Raw genomic sequence first — 19,302 nt, 5'->3', positions numbered from 1 at the left:
ATATGGCTTGATTAATCAATTCAGAGCTTTGGTCCTACTTTTAGCTGGTTGCTCTGAGTGGATGGAGACCTAGCTAGATCTCCTCTGGGTCCAACAGCCTAGAGTCTGTGCTTGGAGAGCTACAGATTTTTTTTTAGGTTACAAAGAGATGCCAAATATGAAAAAATGGCTTCCGTGTCTTAAATATCCCTTTAGCGACTGAAGTATATCATCAAGTGATCTTTTGTTAATAGAGAATGAAGCTGGTGGTTAAGTATATCATCAAGTGATCTTTTGTTAATAGAGAATGAAGATGGTTCAGGGGCTTGGTTTTGATGTATGGCTTATTTCCTCACTTGTAAAATAATAATAATAATCATACCCAGTTCATATGGTGGGTATAAGGATTAAATGGGTTAAGGTGTATAACGTGCACAGTGCCTGGCCCAAACTTCCTGCTCAGTAAGTATTAGCTACTGTTTTTATCATTGTGGTTGTTATTATGGTGATAAGTTGAAAGCTTAAGAAAAGAGTATGTGTTAATTATTGAAAGAATAGGCAGAAGTGTGTCCTGGGAAGGGGAAACCAGAGAGCATCCTACTTGTAGGGAACTCAAAAGACAGTGTGGCTGAAAGCATGGAGTGAGAGGTAGAGGGGTGTGTAGGGAAAATACTGGCCATGAGAAAACATGCATTAGCCTGGGAGTAGCCAAACCTAATCTGCAATTTGCAAATATTACACTGGCTGAAGAGTTGAGTACCAGGTTGTAGTGGGTACGGAAAACATTTTTCAAGGTGTTTAGCAGTTAAGGGAAGGAGAAGAGAAGTCTTTTAACATGAAATCTCTAAGGAAGGCAGAAAGGGTGGAATTTGAAATAGAGTGAAATATGGTACCTGAGCTCAGGAGGGACCCTCATCAATAGAAATGGGAAGAATGGAGGGAAGAAAACTGGTTTCAGGTGTGTTTTCAGGTTGGGCCTTCTTTCTGGGTGGCTTTAAACGTACTCAGTTAACTTGAAAACAGCTGCCCATAGGGATGGAAGAGGAGGTAAACCTTCTGTTGGGACCATCTCTTAAGGGCTTATGAGCATTTTTCGTTTCTCTCTAGATCCCCCTCCAGAGTGGCTTGACTGCGAAGATATAAAAAACATACTGGGGCTACAATCTCTTTATATCTTTGTAGCCAAAGTCAAATTTGCAGTTTCCTGGTAAAATGTCCATTTACCTTTCGTTTTCATAGATGCCTTTTTCTCTTAATAACCTCGAACCTTTATTTCCCTTTTCAGAGGTGCAGTTATGAGGAAATAGCACCAAACAACTGATGATCATTGAGTTTTTGTTTTTTTTTCCTTTGCTTTCTGCAGGATGGGTACTGGGCGGATCGGGCCTGTGAACAGTCTCTTGGCTACATCTGTAAGATGAAATCACAAGCCCAAACTCCAGGAATAGTGGAAGTGGAAACAGGCTGCCGGAGAGTGAGTACAGAAAGCACGCAGTGGTTTCAGATCAGCAGATATGATGTGATAGCTTTATTTTTGTCTGTGAAGGTACTTAATAATAGGGGCCAACTGTTTCACCTTACAGGTAGTGGTAGTCTATGACGCGATGGGTCATCAAGGACATTTCCAGTGGATAACCTTAATTTGCAGATAGCAAACAATCCTTAGTCATTTTTTCCATTTATAATATTTCTGGTGAGCCTGTTTCTGGTGGGGAGTCTTCTCAGTAGATCCCTGAGGGTCTGGGAGGCAGGAGGTCTAGACTCTAGCTGGTAGTACCAGGTAGTAACTCAGTTAAACCAAGTCAAACCATGCAGTCCTATCGTGCTTTATTCTCACCTGCAGCACAGTTAGTAATACCTCCCCGCAGGTCTTATCTTTCTTTGAGGTTAAAGTAAGTGATTTCTGTGGCGCTGTTTCTAAAAGCAAAATACGGGGCGTATGGTTGTCATTTTCCTGTTTGATCGCTGAGTTGCCCATCTTCCTCTTTTTTCCTTTCTCACTTCTCTTGGATAAAAATAAAGTAGAAACTGATTTTCTGTCCAAGAGTGTCAAGTTGTGATCAAATCATAACAAACACCAGAATTCATGAAACATACTTGAGTACTGACCAATTAAACCATAAAGAAAAATAGAGCAAACACAGAAAATCATACAGTGAGAGATAGAAAGGATCTTAGTGATGCTTGAAGAACCCCTTTTAATTTTTGCGTTCTGGAAATTTCAGCCCAGAGAAGTGATAACTTTGTATGAGTCACACAGAGGTAAGGCTAGAACCCAAGTTTCCTGCCAAGTACACTTTCACTGCTGGTTTCACTACCAGTATACTTACATATTCTTTGCCTAATCATATGCAGGTACAGGAGATTGTCTATTATTGTAATTTTCTATAAGTAATAAACCAATCCTCAAATTTTATTACTTCTACACAATCAAAATTTTGTGTATATTTTTTCTGTGAACTGTCATGTCTATAATGATAAAATCCAATTTAATCATTAGGTTAAATAATAAGAAGAAAATATTGGCCAACTGTTTGTTGAGTGTGGTTATTATGCTTTCAGTGATCTTAAAAGATAAACATTATGTTTCTAACTAAACAGGAGAAGATACAAGAACTCAGAGATATTAATTTAGCCGGTTTAAAAACACATGCTCTAGGCACTGATTTCCTCAAATCACTGGAAAGTCTAGAAAACAAATCCACTTGTCAACAAAGGAAGATAATAGTTTTTTTGTCTGGGCCTGGGTACTTGGTGGTGTAGACGTATTTCTGAGAATTCAAAACTACAGGCCTTCTGTCATAAAGATCTGGGATTCAGTTTTCAATTCATTGCTACCTGCATGGGAAACCTTGATCTAAGAAATTAACATGAAGTTGTCTCAAGTTGCTAATATTCCTGGATGTCTGACGGACGCAAATGTAAATCCTCTTTATGCAGAAGTCCTCCTTCCCAGGCTGATTGGGAATCCCACAGACGAGTGTGAAATCCAAAATTATAAAACATACCACCAGGAGCTTAGACGGTGGAATTAATGGAGATGACATTAAAGTGAATGTGTATTAAAATGCTTACAGAAATAAAAGGTGGAATTGAAACGATGGACCAGCCACCAAGTTTTGTTATGTGGTGTTTTCATATGATTAAATTATAAAGATTTTTTATTTCCATGAAGGTTTTTTGACCCATGAATTATTTAGAAATGTGTGTGTGTGTTTTCATAGTGGTAGAATTTGCTGGTAGTGATGGGGGTTTGTTTGTGTTTTAGTTCCTAAATAATTGGGAGCTACTGTTGATTTAAATTTCACTGCATTGTGCTCATCTAAAGTTTTTGTTGTTATTTGTTGAGACTTTCTTCATTATCTAGTTCATAGTCAGTTTTTATAAATATTGTGCTTGAACAGAATGATCTTTGATCTGGGGGTTCAGGGCTCTATATATGGTGACTAGATAGAACTTAGCAATTATATTATCCAGATATTCTATATTTCTAGTATTTTGTCTGCTTGACAAAATATTCTCCTTGTAATTGTATCAAGTTTTGATTTATGTACTTTGATCTGTATTACATCTTCTTGGTGAATCTGTCCTTCAACTATGTAATTATTTTCTTCATTCATAGTAATGCTTTTTTATCATAAAGTCAATTTTAAATAATATTAATATTGCCACAGAAGCTATCTTTTGCATGGTATTTCCCTGGAACCTCTTTCTCCAGCTGCTTGCTTTTTTTTTTTTTTTTTTTTTTGCGGTACGCGGGCCTCTCACTGCTGTGGCCTCTCCCATTGCGGAGCACAGGCTCCAGACGCGCCGGCTCAGCAGCCATGGCTCATGGGCCCAGCCACTCCGTGGCATGTGGGATCCTCCCGGCCCAGGGCACGAACCCATGTCCCCTGCATCAGCAGACGGACTCTCAACCACTGCACCACCAGGGAAGCCCCCCCTTATATTTTTAACATGCATTCCTGACTTGAAGTTAACCAATATCTCTCTCTGCCTCATGAACAAAATGAATGTTAATTATTCCACTCAAACATTCAAAATTTTTCAAATTTTGAAGTAATGTTAGACTCACAAGAAGTTGAAAAAAAGAGTACCGAGAATTCCCCTGTATCCTCCACTCCACTTCAGCCAATGACAGCATTTTCTCTAACCAGAGTACATGATCACTACAGGTAGTTGGCATGGATACAATATTATTGACTAAACTACAGATCTTATTACTATTCCATTCTTTAACTTCCCACCACCAATTAGGTATCTTTGCTATTTGTCCAGGCAGTTAGACCTGGATTTACTAACATTTATTGACTTCTTTGTTCAGTGTAGACTTTTAGCCCACTTGCTCCTCTTGTCTTTCCTTTCTTGCCAAAGTAAATCTTTTAGAATTTCTTTCCCTGGGATTTGGGAGTGGAAAACTCTCTTTGTTTGGAAATCTCTTGAATTCATCTTCACCCTGCATAGTAACTTATGTAGGTCATTTTAGAATTCTAGATTGATAGCTGTTTTCTGACAGCACTTTACTATTATTTCATTTTCTCCTGGCCTTTATTTTTGCCATTGGAATTCCTACTAGACTAAATCTTTTTTTAAAAAGTGGATACTCTGTATTTTCTCTCTGATTGATTTTAAGATCTCATTTTCTCTGTCTGTAAGTACAGTGTGTTCCGTTTTGGATTTATTTTATTGGGTCCATTTGGTATTGAGTGTGCCTCTCCATTTTGAGGATTTGTATCTTTCCATTCTTGAAAATTACCAGTCATTAATTTTATTCAGTGCTTCTGAAACTTCTCTCAGGTTGATTTTCAACCTTCTCATTCTATCATTTATATTTTCTATCAATATGATTTTTAAAACATCTTTTCATATTCTCATCTCTCCTACATTCAGTCAATTTACTAATCTTTCTGAAACCGTATTTTCTATATTTAATCTGGCCATTGAGTTTTTAACTTCATATTTTTCTTTTCTAGAAATTCTTTTCTGTGTGTGTTTGAATCCTCTCGTTCTTTGTTCATAGTATTTTGATCTTTCATCATTGATTCTGTTTCTTCTTTTGTCACTTAAATCATCTCAACATGCTTCTTTTTATATTTTTTCCAGATTGTTTTATTATGTTAAACTGTTGACTTTCCCTTAAAATGAGGCATTTTTCTCACATGGTTTATAATTTTTGATTGTGAATTTGTCCCCATCCCATCCCCACCCTGACCCTCAAATGTCATAGTCTTACGTGACCTGGATTGTGGACGTATTTCTGTCATGTGGTTTTACATTTTACTTCTCAAAGTGCCTGCAAGATCCTCCTTCTGTAGACTACATTTTATATTTTATTTTTGGGGCTTAGATTCTCATACAATGTGGAGAGTGTAAAGTTGGGACTGGCACCCATCTATGGCACAGAATTGGTATTTATTTTCAAACAGAAGAATTTTTTTTTCTTCCTTCACCCAGAACCCCAGGCAGGTGACAAGAATCTCTGTCATTTCCTCCTTCTGTGGGTGGAGTTTTCTCGCTCTCCTTTCAAAGAGGGGCTACCCTTCGTGGGTATCATCTTTACACAAGGACTTCAGTTCTATCTCCCTGCCTCAGGTGGGCTGATGGCCAAATATCCTAATCTGTATGGACATTAATACCCCAGCCCCTAGACTCTAGGACCTTAATCTTGGTCTGATACATAACCAGGCAACTACAGTCTCAGCTTGTGCATTTTCCATCCCAGCTCTTTAGTTTTCTAGTATTTATTTTTGATACCTGGAGATTTCCCCTTCTTTCTCCCAAACTCTAGTATGGATTTTCTGTTTATTGTTATGATTTTATTTAGCATGCTTTTATTTCTGTGTGTTTGAAGTGTGGGAGAGGAAGCACATCAAATCATGTTGCCAAAAGTTTGATAAGTACTATCCTGTGACCAGGTGGTACAGCTTTATACTCACCATCTACTACTGGCTTCAATAGGTGACTAGGCTTGTTACTCTGCAAATTATTTCCTGTGGTTACCTATTCTAAAACTGAGATCTTAGCCATTTTGTTCAGTTTCTTGGGTAAACATGTCACAAATGATTTTTGTTGGAAGTTGCATCAGAAGTGGAGAGAATGACTCCCCTCACCCCATTTTGTATCATAATTGCCATTTGAGGAACAATGGACTTCCTTATTCGCATAAATTGTTTTCGTTGCATGTCAAATTATTCTTATTTGTGTTCTTTACACACTTCTATTGTTTATCAATTTGTGTTTCATCATAGAGGAATTATTAAAATAATATTATATAATAAATATGCATGATAATCTTCTTCATAACATCAACAGGGCTGGAAAAGACATGGCTTCTACTGCTATTTGATTGGACACACACTTTCAACATTTACAGAAGCAAACCAAACCTGTGTGAATGAGAAGGCTTACCTAACAACTATTGAAGACAGGTATGCAACTATTTTCATGTTTTTAAAAAAATGTATCAAATAATGAACCATTTCCAAAAAAGCATATCAATGTGCTCTAAATTTCTGAGTAAATTCCATTGAATCTTGAAGTGTGGTTTGTAAATATAGGAGCATTAAAAATCATGTTTTTATTTGGATTCTTCATTGAAAACACAATAAAATATTTTGCTACTTTTAGTAGCATAAAACAATGTTCAGAACAGTTTGCTAATGCTCTGGTAAATGTTGTTTATAGATCTAACTTTATTTATTTACTTGTTGGAGTATAATTGCTTTACAATGTTGTGTTAGTTTCTGCTGTACAAGGAAGTGAATCAGCTATATGTATAACTATATCCCCTCCCTCTTGGACCTCTCTCCCACCCACCCCCATCCCACCCATCTAGGTCGTCACAGAGCACCAAGCTGAGCTCACCATGCTATACAGCAGGTTCCCACTAGCTAGCTATTTTACACATAGTAGTGTATTTATGTCAAACCTAATCTCCCAATTTGTCCCACCCTCCCCTTCCCCCCCGTGTCCACATGTCCATTCTCTACCTCTACATCTCTATTCCTTCCCTACAAATAGGTTCATCTGTACCATTTTTCTAGATTCCACATATATGCGTTAATATATGATATTTGTTTTTCTCTTTCTGGCTTACTTCACTCTGTATGACAGACTCTAGGACCATCCACGTCTCTACAAATGACCAAATTTCGTTCCTTTTTATGGCTGAGTAATATTCCATCGTACATATGTACCACATCTTCTTTATCCATTCGTCTGTTGATAGCCATTTAGGTTGTTTCCATGTCCTGGCTATTGTAAATAGTGCTGCAATGAACGTTGGGGTGCATGTGTCCTTTTGAATTACAGTTTTCTCAGGGTATATGCCCAGTAGTGGGATTGCTGGGTCATTTGATAGTTCTATGTTTAGTTTTATAAGGAACCTCCATACTGTTCTCCGTAGTAGCTGTATCAATTTACATTCCCACCAACAGTGCAAAAGCGTTCCCTTTTCTCCACACCCTCTCCAGCATTTACTGTTTGTAGATTTTTTGATGATGCCCATTCTGACTGGTGTGAGGTGATACCTCATTGTAGTTTTCATATGCATTTCTCTAATAATTAGTGATGTTGAGCATCCTTTCATGTGCTTCTTGGCCATCTGTATGTCTTCTTTGGTGAAATGTCTATTTAGGTCTTCTTCCCATTTTTTAATTGGGTTGTTTGTTTTTTTGATATTGAGCTCCATGAGAGATCTAACTTTTTAAAAATGTAGCAGATCTCAAATTTTTTAAAGCAAAAAAAGTAAGTAAAATTTGTCAGGTCAAAAATCATACTTTCTATCTTTACTACCACCTCCAACAAAAAAGAAGGCAGAGAGATTTACTGAATATTTTATTCATTCTTTCCAGTCTTCCATTCTTTGTTTTGCTTTGCTTTGCTAGTTTTACTAGATTATTAGGTCCAGAAAATGATGTGGACACAGAGAATTTTATGTAACTTTTTTTTTTTTTTTTTTTTTTTTTTTTTTTTGCGGTACGCGGGCCTCTCACTGCTATGGCCTCTCCCGTTGTGGAGCACAGGCTCCGGACGCGCAGGCTCAGCGGCCATGGCTCACGGGCCCAGCCGCTCCGCGGCATGTGGGATCTTCCCAGACCGGGGCACGAACCCGTGTCCCCGGCATCGGCAGACGGACTCTCAACCACTGCACCCCCAGGGAAGCCTTTATGTAACTTTTAACGTCTAGAGTCCCATCTTTCTTTAGGTTTTAGTATTTATTTTTCTCCTGCTTTTTGCAAAGTACTGGATCAGGCACAGAAGAAACTTAAAAGAAATTTTTAAAAATGTCCATTTGATTGGAAGTAAATAGGTAAAAATCATTGAGTTTTAATACAGTAAGTTATATTTATTGACCTTTCAACACAGACCCAATAAAATGTAGAGGATGCTATTGATATTAAAAATTCTTCGATAAAGTGAAAGATGTCATAGAATTTATATAGTCTTTATAAAAGAACTTGTTTTTCAACATTCTTTTTTCATGTATAATTAAATGTCTGATACATTGTAATACCCTGATACAATGCTAACCTCTGAAAATAAGATCATAGATAATTTTTATCTTATGACCTGGAAGTGAGCTATACATTTTTTTTTTTTTTTTTGCGGTACGTGGGCCTCTCACTGTTGTGGCTTCTCCCGTCGCGGAGCACAGGCTCCGGACGCACAGGCTCAGCGGCCATGGCTCACGGGCCCAGCCGCTCCGCGGCATGTGGGATCCTCCCGGACCGGGGCACGAACCCGTGTCCCCTGCATCGGCAGGCGGACTCCCAACCACTGCGCCACCAGGGAAGCCCGCTATACATTTTTAAGTACTGTGGGAGCATGTTCCGATCTGTACTGTTGGTCTTTGGTCTACTGGAATAGAGATTTCCCTAGATTTTCTATTTTAAGTTTGCTTTTCCTTATGTGTTTTCTGTGATACTTGTGTTCAGGAACTCACTAACTCTGTGGTTCAATTTGGTTTTGGGGCCTTAAGAAAAATTGAGTTGTTACTTTTTAATTTTTTTGGTTTGTTCAGTTTAGGGAATGAAATTATTCAGACTAGGGTCAAACAAATGTTCTGTTATTTTGCTTTCTCTCCATTTCTCTCTCTATTCTCACTGGAGCCATCTACAGCTCCCTTTGTTCCTGGAAACTCTGGACATCACTTTTCTTTTGCTCCAAAGAGATATTTTTTTACATATGTTGCTGCGCTATTGTCTGTTTATCAATTAAGACAAATTTTGTTTGCCTTACCAACTACATTGTATTATTACCAGATTACGTCAAATATAAGGACAGGATCCAGAGGAGAGCGAACGCTGGAATTTGTGATTCTGCTCCCAGTTCTTTCTAGAGATTGAATCTCTAGTTCTCTGTATTTCTTGATAATTTTCTCTTTTGTTTCAGAGCTGAAAAATGAGAATGAAATTGAGTGGAAAATCCACACAGATTTTCTAATTGTATTGTCCTTGATAATGTTACATCCTCTCCACTTACTTCACCAAGAATTGTGTAGAGCATTTGAAATATTTGAAAAGTGGACTGATTTTCAAACAATGTATTTTAAAAGGCGATAGTTTTCTCCTTTGCATTTTGAGTTCTCTTTCACTTTGAGGAGGAGCAGAGGGACTGGTGAGCAACAGAGAAAAATAGTTTGGGTACATTTGAATGATTTTATTCAATCAGCTGTATGATATTTTTCCTTCATAAGATCACATTTCCTTAGTGAAAATTTGCATTATTTAAATGACATGTAAATAGAACACAATAGGTTTGATTTGCCAACTGAAGCATAGCTCAGGCATACAATTGAGATACTTTTCATGTGGATAATTAGAAAAATTCACATTTTTCTAAAATTTAGTTCGTTTTTTTTTTTTTTTAAGATATGAACAAGCCTTTCTGACTAGTTGGGTTGGATTGAGGCCTGAAAGATATTTTTGGATAGGACTTTCAGATGTACAAAACAAAGGAACTTTTCAGTGGACCATCGCGGAAGGGGTTCAGTTCACCCACTGGAATTCAGATATGCCAGGTATGTTCAGAGCTTCGGTCTTGTTTCAGGTGGTCTGGAGAGCGGACCAAGAATCTGTGTTCTTTTTTCTTCTTTTTTGGCCGCACCATGTGGCCTGAGGGATCTTAGTTCCCCGAGCAGGGATGGAACCCCTGCCCTCTGCAGTGGAAGCGTGGATTCTTAACCACTGGACCACCAGGGAAGTCCCAGCACTTTGGTCTTGAGTTTCCATTTACCCTACACGTCCATCGGGCCAAGCCTGTAATTCCTTCACAGCACCTTTCCAAACAGACTTATGTAAATTAATTGTGCTTTTTAGATTTTATTATCTCATATTTCATTCTCTTTTTGCTTTTCCTTTTAAAAATGTTCCCATTAGTTTGCAGTGGTCTAAAAAAAAAAAAAAAAAGGGAAGAGAAAACTGCTAGGTTATCCGGTACCTCTCTATTTGAAGTATTTATGAAACAGTGATGAAATCCTAAATGGTCATAAAGATTCCAAATGGTTAACTTACTTCTGAGAACTTAAAACTGTCCTCAAGGGGTATAAAGCTTTTCAGTGTAACTATGAATGGAATTATGACTGCGCTAAATCTGGAACAAGATGTAGTGCTTATGTGGAACTCATTATTTCAATATCTTGAATGGGCTACCCCGTTTAGCCCTTGATATGCCTTGGAGTTAATTTTATCCTTATAGGAAACCTGCAAGGTAAGTTTAAGTATCCTCATTGTAAAGAGGTGGAAACTGGAACTTGAAAAATTTATAAGCACGGATTTAGACTAATCTTTGTAATTTCCAAATCCAGGCTGTTTGCACTAAGATCACCCTCCCTCCCTATAAATTTTGATTTGCCTTCTTTTTTTTTTTTTTTTTTTTGCGGTACGCGGGCCTCTCACTGTTGTGGCCTCTCCCGTTGCGGAGCACAGGCTCCGGACACGCAGGCTCAGCGGCCATGGCTCACGGGCCCAGCCGCTCCGCGGCATGTGGGATCTTCCCGGACCGGGGCACGAACCCGTGTCCCCTGCACCGGCAGGCGGACTCTCGACCACTGCGCCACCAGGGAAGCCCGATTTGCCTTCTTTAATAAGAAGTTTCTGAAGTAGACTTTGAAAGGTTCTTTGCTTTCTTTATGCACTGGTGTCTAGCCTGTGACATAATTCAGTATGACTGCACTTAGGAAGTTCAATGTCCTTATAGCAAGTGTTTCATTGTGCCTGGATAAAAAGCTAAAGAAGGAATAATATAGCTTAAGGGCACAAATTAACTACTTGGCCTAATAAGTCCTAATCTTCAGAAGTTTTAAAAATTTGTATCCTCAGCTGTCAATAAGGAAAAGAGATCAGTAATTTGGATGGTGTGATTTCTGTTTAATTATTGAACATTCTGAAAAATAGTAAGACTTCAGTTTATTTTGAAAGAACAGGGCAGTATATTAAGAGCTGTGTGCAAGTTTTTGTTTTTTTGAAGGGTGGTAATTCTTACTCTCCAGGCAAAACTCCTTCATTTCACTGGTGTTGATCATTTAGCAGTAGGATTCTGAGAGATTAATCCTGTAACATCCTTAGGGAATAAAAATGGATCAAACCCGAGTCATAGGGAATTAGCAATCTTACAGAAAATACTTTGGGAAAAATATACGTCCCCAGAACTTGGAGAGTTACTTCTAAACATTTACTGCCTTTAAAAGGACAGCAACCAAAGACTATCTCCTCTTAGCAGCAAGGAATCCTAATGTTTCCAAAGCTCTATCTTAATTACTATTTCGAAATAATGATGATGGTAAAACAGAAAGCTTCAAACCATGAAGCTTAGTGTAGTCCACACTGTCTTTTATGTACGTTTTTATCCATTAAAGCTGGCGTGCATCACAGCTCTGTAAGGTAGGTAGCAGTATTTGCATTTTAAGATGAGGAAATGGGTTCATAGTAGTTGAGTAATTGATCTAAAATCTCTAGCTCAGGCGTGTCTCATTTTGAAGTCCAAAGAACTTCTGTTCTCAGATATCTACATGGACCCCAGGGGGAAAAATAACAGATCTTAAATAATTTTTTTTAAAAAAGAAAGAAACATCAAAACCCCATTATTTTTGGGTATATGTACGTGTATAACTGAATCACTTTGCTGTACACCTGAAACTAACATAACATTGTAAATCAACTAGACAGCAATATAAAATAAAAAATAAATTCAAAAAAATCAACTTCCTTGGGAAAAGAAACCCAAACGTTATTTTTGTCATTACGGTAAATTTTATCATACTAAAACTATTGTACTGTTAAATGTCTGTGTTGAGGGGGACACCCTGCCAGATATTAGAAATGCAAAATGTTACCAAAACCCTGACATTTGAGATTATAATTCAGTTGGGGACACAGGCCACACAAATAAAAGGTAAATAATGGTTCAAAAATAGCACAAATCAGTAGCCAAATGCTGCAGGATCCTCTACATTTTCTCGTCACATGTAGATTCGATCCCACAGCTTGAGGCTCAGGGTTGAACGGTCTTCCGTGAACATAGCTGGCTTTCACAATCACTTGTTGAGTGAATTCTGCTTTGTTACCTGCAGGACGGAAAGCCGGGTGTGTTGCCATGAGAACTGGGGTTGCAGGGGGCTTGTGGGATGTCTTGAGATGTGAAGAAAAGGCAAAATTTGTGTGCAAACACTGGGCAGAAGGAGTAACTCGCCCACCAGAGCCTACAACCACCCCGGAACCCAAATGTCCAGAGGATTGGGGCACCTCCGGTAAAACAAGCTTGTGTTTCAAGGTAAGTCTCAATTGCTGAGCTCTTAAAGAATTGGGATATGCTTCAGCCTAAAATCACCTAAGGAATTGAAACAAAACCAGTGCCCAGGCTCCACCTGTAGAAATTCTGATTTTATTGATCTGGCAGGGGGCTGGGGCATCCACTGTTTTTAAGGAGCTCTCCTTGGGTGGATTGCTAAGGACCAGTTGCTTTTAGACCAGCAAACACAACCCATACCAACAAACACAACTCGCCTTTCTTCGCCTCCTTTCCTTCCTCACCTCCTACTCTTGGCGCCTTTCCTCTCTCCCATGCTTGCTTGCCCTAGTATGAGCTCGCACTTCTTTCTATCTTAGTGAAAATTTCTGCTCCCCCTCATGCTAGCCTGTTGCATCCCATTTTGGCTCTGTTCTTGGAGCCCAAGCTTTAGGCTAAGTGAACTGATAAACGAATCTGCGATCATGTCACACTGGGATTCTAGAGAGTATACTCCCTTGTTCTGATTTAACCCCTGATTATTATGCCTGATGAGAGATGAAAGACTTCCCGTAGGGGCACATGGCCGTTCAGTGACCTATAAATGACAATTTGATATCCTGCTATCAATCAATATATTCCTAGACTGGACCATCCGTTTTCTCCTTATGCAATCAAGTTCACCCAAACAAAAAACATACCCCATACCCCAGTGAATTAAGCATTTGGGTTTTTTTTCTCTCTTGTAAATCATATTCTTTCTAGAGAAGGTTGGGTTTAGCCAAATATAGCAATGTACTTCTCTACCACTTAATGACATTGTTCTCTAAAGGCCAGTTCTCTGGACTTCTTTTGTTCAGTCCTTTGAGGCATATGGCCCTGGTATGTTTTGTAAGACAGTTAGGCAAAGCTGATGAAGAACCTGAGTTACTAACATGTGTCAGAATGAGGTTGTTTAGTCTCCTCTAACTCAAGGGCTAGTTGAGCTGGTAACTTCTACTTAGCAGCAACAGAGACTCATTAGCTGTTCAATCCAGATTAGCCAGTCAAAGCTAAAAGCATAATTTACATAGAAGGGAACATATTGAGCCAAGACAGGAGAGCATTTTACAAATGGATTGAGGACTAATGCAAAGCCAGTCAGGTATTTGATTGCTGCCTCTGGAAACTTTTGAGTTATTGCACAAGGGCCAGGTTCGGCCTATGCACAGCCATTCGCCTGAGGGTGGCAGGCTATGGAGATGAGCTGCAGAATTTTTGAGAGAAGGAGTAGAATTCTCCAGAGCTGGGAAGTGAACCAGGGCTTCCAGCAGATGTTATCCAGGTGGATGTTCAACGAATCCAAATATGTACTTCCCTAGAAATTATGGTTTTAGAGGTGCTTGGGGTAGGGTTTGTTTGAAAACATATAGACCATCTTTGTACATATTAAGATGTGAGAATTAGTAATAAAATTCAGCTGTTAGTAAATTGATTTAAGAAAATAAAATCTTATATCACCATCTAGCAACTTGAGATATTCACAGGAGTCTTGAGAATTACTGCAGTGGAAAGTTGCTCAAGTTACCTGTATCCAGATAACTCAAGTAAGGTCAAGGTGAAGATTGCCTTGGGTTGCTCTATGACAACTGGGCAACCATAGTCCACTGGAAGCAAATCCCTTTTTCTACAAGCGTGCAATGGTGGGCGCCACGTCTCATGAGAAATCATGAATGAAAATTATAAAAGTTGGTGGATACAATGAACTCCTTTACTGTTTGCATCCTGATGGATATTTCCCATACTATCACTGTGGATAATATGACATATTCTCTACATTCTATAAATCTTAGCTTTAGTTAACTTATATCCCATCTTTTGATGCTCTCCCCAATAAGTGTCAGTCATGACACGTTCTCCAATCGTTGTTAAAATATACATCCGTAAGAAAAAAGGAAAAGGCAGTTTTAAGAACATAACAACAAAGTGTTGGAAGGCTGCCGCGTTATTCATTGTTTAAGCTAAGCAGGATAACAAACTGTGACGCAATCTTAGGGAGGTTATTACCCTTAAATTTTTTAAATTCATGTTTACTTTCTCTATATCAAGTTTCTTTTCATTCTCTTCCATCTCAATGCTACTTTTTACACTTAACCAAATTAATCCTATCTTCTACAAGAACCTGTATGCCAAACGCATATGCCTAAAGCTTTTAATCTGACTTCTCCAGGTGCTATAAAATAAGTTCATTTTCTAAGGTTTTCTCAACAAGATCATCCCCCAAATTGGGGCCGTTGTAATGTCTTGCTTTTCTATAAATGAAATCTCATCACAAGTAGATTATTTCTCTTGGTTTGATAAGCTATGAAGTGTAAAATAAATTCTGAATCTGTATCACCTTTAGCTGTTTACAAAAGGAAAACATGAGAAGAAAACATGGTTTGAATCTCGAGATTTTTGTAGAGCTCTGGGTGGAGATCTAGCTAGTGTCAATAATAAGGAGGAACAGCAAACAATATGGCGATTAATAACGTAAGTAGCTTTTCTATACAATACTCCTTTCTTTGACCCGTTGGGTGTTAATGATGTTGAGAAAATTCTCATATTTCCAGAATTGTTGGCTCCTTATGCTGCTTTGGATACATATATCCTATCCTGAATCCGTGGGCACTGTTTGATTTAGTTTCACTTCTAAATGCTTTAATTTTATGGATATAAATCCTGTGATGAATTGCTCTATAAACGTATAAGACACTCAGTACATATCGTTAAATGAATAAATGAATGAGTACCTTCCAATGCTTTACAGTTCTTTCAAACAGCAGCTTGTTTTCAGGATATTTACAGGTTGTGCCAAAATGCACAACTGTTGCATAAAGCTTACATTTAGTCATTGAATCCCTTTACCTGTGTACTAACTAATTTATGTTTTGGGGGTCATTTTCAAATTGGATTAGGACTCATAGGTAACCCAACTTGGTTCATAAGCTCCCTTTATATCTTGTATGTTGCAGAGCTAGTGGAAGCTACCACGAACTCTTTTGGTTGGGACTGACATATGGAAATCCTTCTGAGGGCTTTACTTGGAGTGATGGATCTCCTGTGAGTAATTTGACTTAACATATCATTTTCTTACTTTATCATGTATTTATTTTGGTGTTAACCTTTTGGCTTACTCCAAATGTTTGGTAAGATGGGTTATTATGAGAGCTAGAGGCCTTTTTCTATGCAAAATGAATGCTGCTTTAGGACCATTATTCTGCCCCTGTCCCAGGACAGTTCTCCTGTTCACCCAAGGTGGAACATGGTGGACTGGCTGAAAAAAAATTAGGAAACTCATTCCCCTAATTGATATAAAACAATGTCTTCATTCTCTCATGCCAAGTTGGTATGCAAGTAGCTAGACTTCTTAAAAATTGAGTGTTTTGTGACCTCTTGTAGACTAGGAGGTATGGAAACAACTTTTGATATTCCATTAGAAACCATTAGGCTTTGTCAGACTTCTCCATTCTCAGGAACGGGGAAGTGAGAGGCTGTGGCACGTGCTGGCCATCATCACAGGAAGTGATTTTGTATACTTTCAGTTCTACTTCCTGTCCCGACCCATCAGCAACTTTTCAAGGTGCTCGGTAGGGTGGATTACTTGATGGCTCCATTGTTAACATGGATTTTATATTTAGATCTCTGGAAAATAGATCATGATACTTATTCTAAAACCTTGGGGGCTATGATTCCACTCTGAGAACTCCGCAGAGGACCTAATCCCAGCCCTCCATTTATTTCCACTGTTCACTTTGGCAACGTTTGGTAGCTTCCTTAGTAACATTTCATGTCTTTTCTTTTGTAAGGAGAACTAATTATATTTCTCTCTCCTACCCCTCTAGTAAAAAGAAAATTTCCAGTATCACAATGAAATATTATCCCTTAAGAATGAGTTATAAATTGAGGAACTCCCAATACTGAGAAGTGAAACTTTTTGCCAGGTTTTTCCTGTATACAAATCCCACTTTCATGGCCCTGGATCCATTCTATTTAATAAGGGGAAAAGAAAATTTTATAATACTTAATAGCATACTCTATTTGACTTCAGAAGTTTCATTTAATGAAAGCTATTTCTTTCCCAGCTGTGTTCATAAAACTTGTTTGCAAAACAAACCTATTGTGAAGGAAAACTGAAGCGATTAAGAAATGTAAACATCTTTCCTTTTGTGTTTGGTTGGTTGATTGGCATTGGCTGATAAAAATGGCTAATGGTTGTAATGTAATGTTTCTAATATAGGTTTCATATGAAAATTGGGCTTATGGAGAACCTAATAATTATCAAAATGTTGAGTATTGTGGTGAGTTGAAAGGTGACCCTGGTATGTCCTGGAACGATATTAACTGTGAACATCTTAACAACTGGATTTGCCAGATACGAAAAGGTATGATGATCTGTCCTCTCCTTTATCTCAGATTGGAGAACTAACCTCCAGTGATCCCAATATCTTCCCTTTATCTGTGGAACCAAACAAACAAAATAAGGGAATTGGCAGGGGCCATCATTTCACAGGATAAGAATGAAGTCGCTGAGCACAGATAAACGTTCCAAAGGAACAGAAGATCAAAAGGCCACCCGGGAGTCCTGGACCAGAGTCACATCCTCCAAAATAATTCCCACGAGCTGCGGTTCTCGCTCAGGTCCTATAGGCATGGGAGTGGGTAGGTGTTCTACTCTGTAAGCAGAGTAATGAGGGTGCAGTTTCTGTTTGGGCATTTGTACCCTCTGACCCACGTTAGTCATCCAATAGGTGAAAGTCTCCCTCAGCCTGAATATGCTGCTTATGGATTTCTCAAGGAAATGTTCAGTCAAAGAACTGGTACCATTTTGAGGCCCCTGATGCTGTAAGACCCACCATGTTATTGATGGCCCCAAATGATCAATGCATACTTATCCGTCATGATTTGTGACTCAGAAAGTTCCACATGTCCAAGTCAGATTCTTTTCAGATAAACAAACAGGTCCACCCTTGAACCAAAATATGTATCACTTCCTCTTCTGTGGACAGATAAATGGAACCACGTCGCCCCCTGCTGTCGGGGATCCTTGGCTGCTGTTCCAGCTCCATCGCTAAAGATGCTGTGTCGCTCTCCTACTGTCTGTCTGCTTATTTTCCTTACTCTGGCTTAGAGGAGTGTTTCCAATGTTTTCAGAATGGAAGAATAAATAGTGGCCAGTTTTTCTTTAAAAGTCTCTTAGCTACCAAAGACTGATTTCCTTTTGTATTATTAGTAGCTCTGTTCTTACAGATGTTAAATTCATTAAACCCAAAGCTAAGTAACTTGAGTCCTTTTATTGGATTCCAGCAAAGTCCAAGTATTAGTAACTACTTGGAAAGAAAAATATTTTATGTAGTGTTTCATAAAACAAACATTTAGTAAGAATAAGTTTTCTTTTCTTTTTAATTTATTTTTGGCTGCGTTGGGTCTTCGTTGCTGCAGGCGAGCTTTCTCTAGCTGCAGCGAGCAAGGGCTACTCTTCGTTGCGGTGCACGGGCTTCTCATTACAGTGGCTTCTCTTGCTGCGGAGCATGGGCTCTAGGCGCACAGACTTCAGTAGCTGTGTTGTGTGGCCTCAGTAGTTGTGGCTCACAGGCTCAGTAGTTGTGGCGCACGGGCTTAGTTGCTCCGCGGCATGTGGGATCTTCCCGGACCAGGGCTCGAACCCGTGTCCCCTGCATTGGCAGGTGGATTCTTAATCACTGTGCTACCAGGGAAGCCCCAAGAATAAGTTTTTTGAAGAAACTATGTTTTGTAAATAAATAGTTCGTATTTAATGGTTTCAAATAATGAAAATTTAAGTACTTTCACAGCTCGTTATAAGATGCACCACTGCAAAATGAACATCTATTGAGTACTTTCTAAACACAAGGAACTCACATTTTACCCCATCTCTTTACGTGTGTGACTAACTCCTTTTTGCAGTTGAGAAAGTTAAGGGTAAGACATTTAACCCCCAAACTGGGATTTGAACTTAGACTTTCTGATTCCAAAACTCATGTTCTTTTCTTTCTTTTCTATGATGTTACTTTTGGGGCCTAAAAAACTGTCCTCTAATTTCTGGTGGTATTGTTGAACCTGATCTGATTAACTCTTAACTCCTAATTCTGTTTCTCTTTATTCTTCTCCCCCACAACTGATGGGAGAATTGAAGATTGGGAGGGAGGAAGAGAAAGAGAGAGCAGTTAAGTTTTTAGCTCTATTGACCCGTGAAAATAGTGAAACAAGAAGGATATGTAATAGCACAAGTTCAAGCACTGTTTATATCTAATTTTCTTTTGTTTTCCAGGACAAACACCAAAGCCTGAGCCAACCCCAGCTCCTCAAGACAGTAGGTGTTTCCTTTTTTCCTGATTTCTATATTGATAGAAATAGAAAATAGATTCGTTTTTTTCCTCTTTCCTTTCTCAATGGAAAAAAACAAAACAAAACAAAACCAAAACAGACAAACAAACCAAAAACCTTACCCTAGGAAGGTAGAGAGAAGAGGTTCTTAATATCTTTGAGAATCTCATGAAAGTTTGGCTCTACTCCTCCAGACAGATACTTCCATGCACAAACGTAGGGCATGTTAATATC

General features: G+C 38.6%; 1 protein-coding gene across 2 annotated transcripts in view; it reads left to right on the top strand.

Annotated features, from left to right (window-relative positions):
• The window catches only part of MRC1 (mannose receptor C-type 1), a 98,447-nt gene that overhangs the window by 42,751 nt on the left and 36,394 nt on the right, over positions 1-19,302 (top strand). For both annotated transcript variants that reach the window (XM_049706532.1, XM_012536298.3), the window contains exons 9-16: positions 1,343-1,453; positions 6,292-6,407; positions 9,852-10,000; positions 12,551-12,750; positions 15,089-15,216; positions 15,699-15,786; positions 16,964-17,108; positions 19,013-19,054. In XM_049706532.1, coding sequence (XP_049562489.1) covers positions 1,343-1,453; positions 6,292-6,407; positions 9,852-10,000; positions 12,551-12,750; positions 15,089-15,216; positions 15,699-15,786; positions 16,964-17,108; positions 19,013-19,054 — 979 coding nt within the window. The remainder of the gene's footprint in view (positions 1-1,342; positions 1,454-6,291; positions 6,408-9,851; positions 10,001-12,550; positions 12,751-15,088; positions 15,217-15,698; positions 15,787-16,963; positions 17,109-19,012; positions 19,055-19,302) is intronic.

Source organism: Orcinus orca, chromosome 2, assembly GCF_937001465.1.
Source record: "Orcinus orca chromosome 2, mOrcOrc1.1, whole genome shotgun sequence".
NCBI classification, from domain to species: Eukaryota; Metazoa; Chordata; class Mammalia; order Artiodactyla; family Delphinidae; genus Orcinus; species Orcinus orca.
Note: the sequence above shows the minus strand (reverse complement) of the source record. Positions and strands in the feature narration are given on the sequence as shown.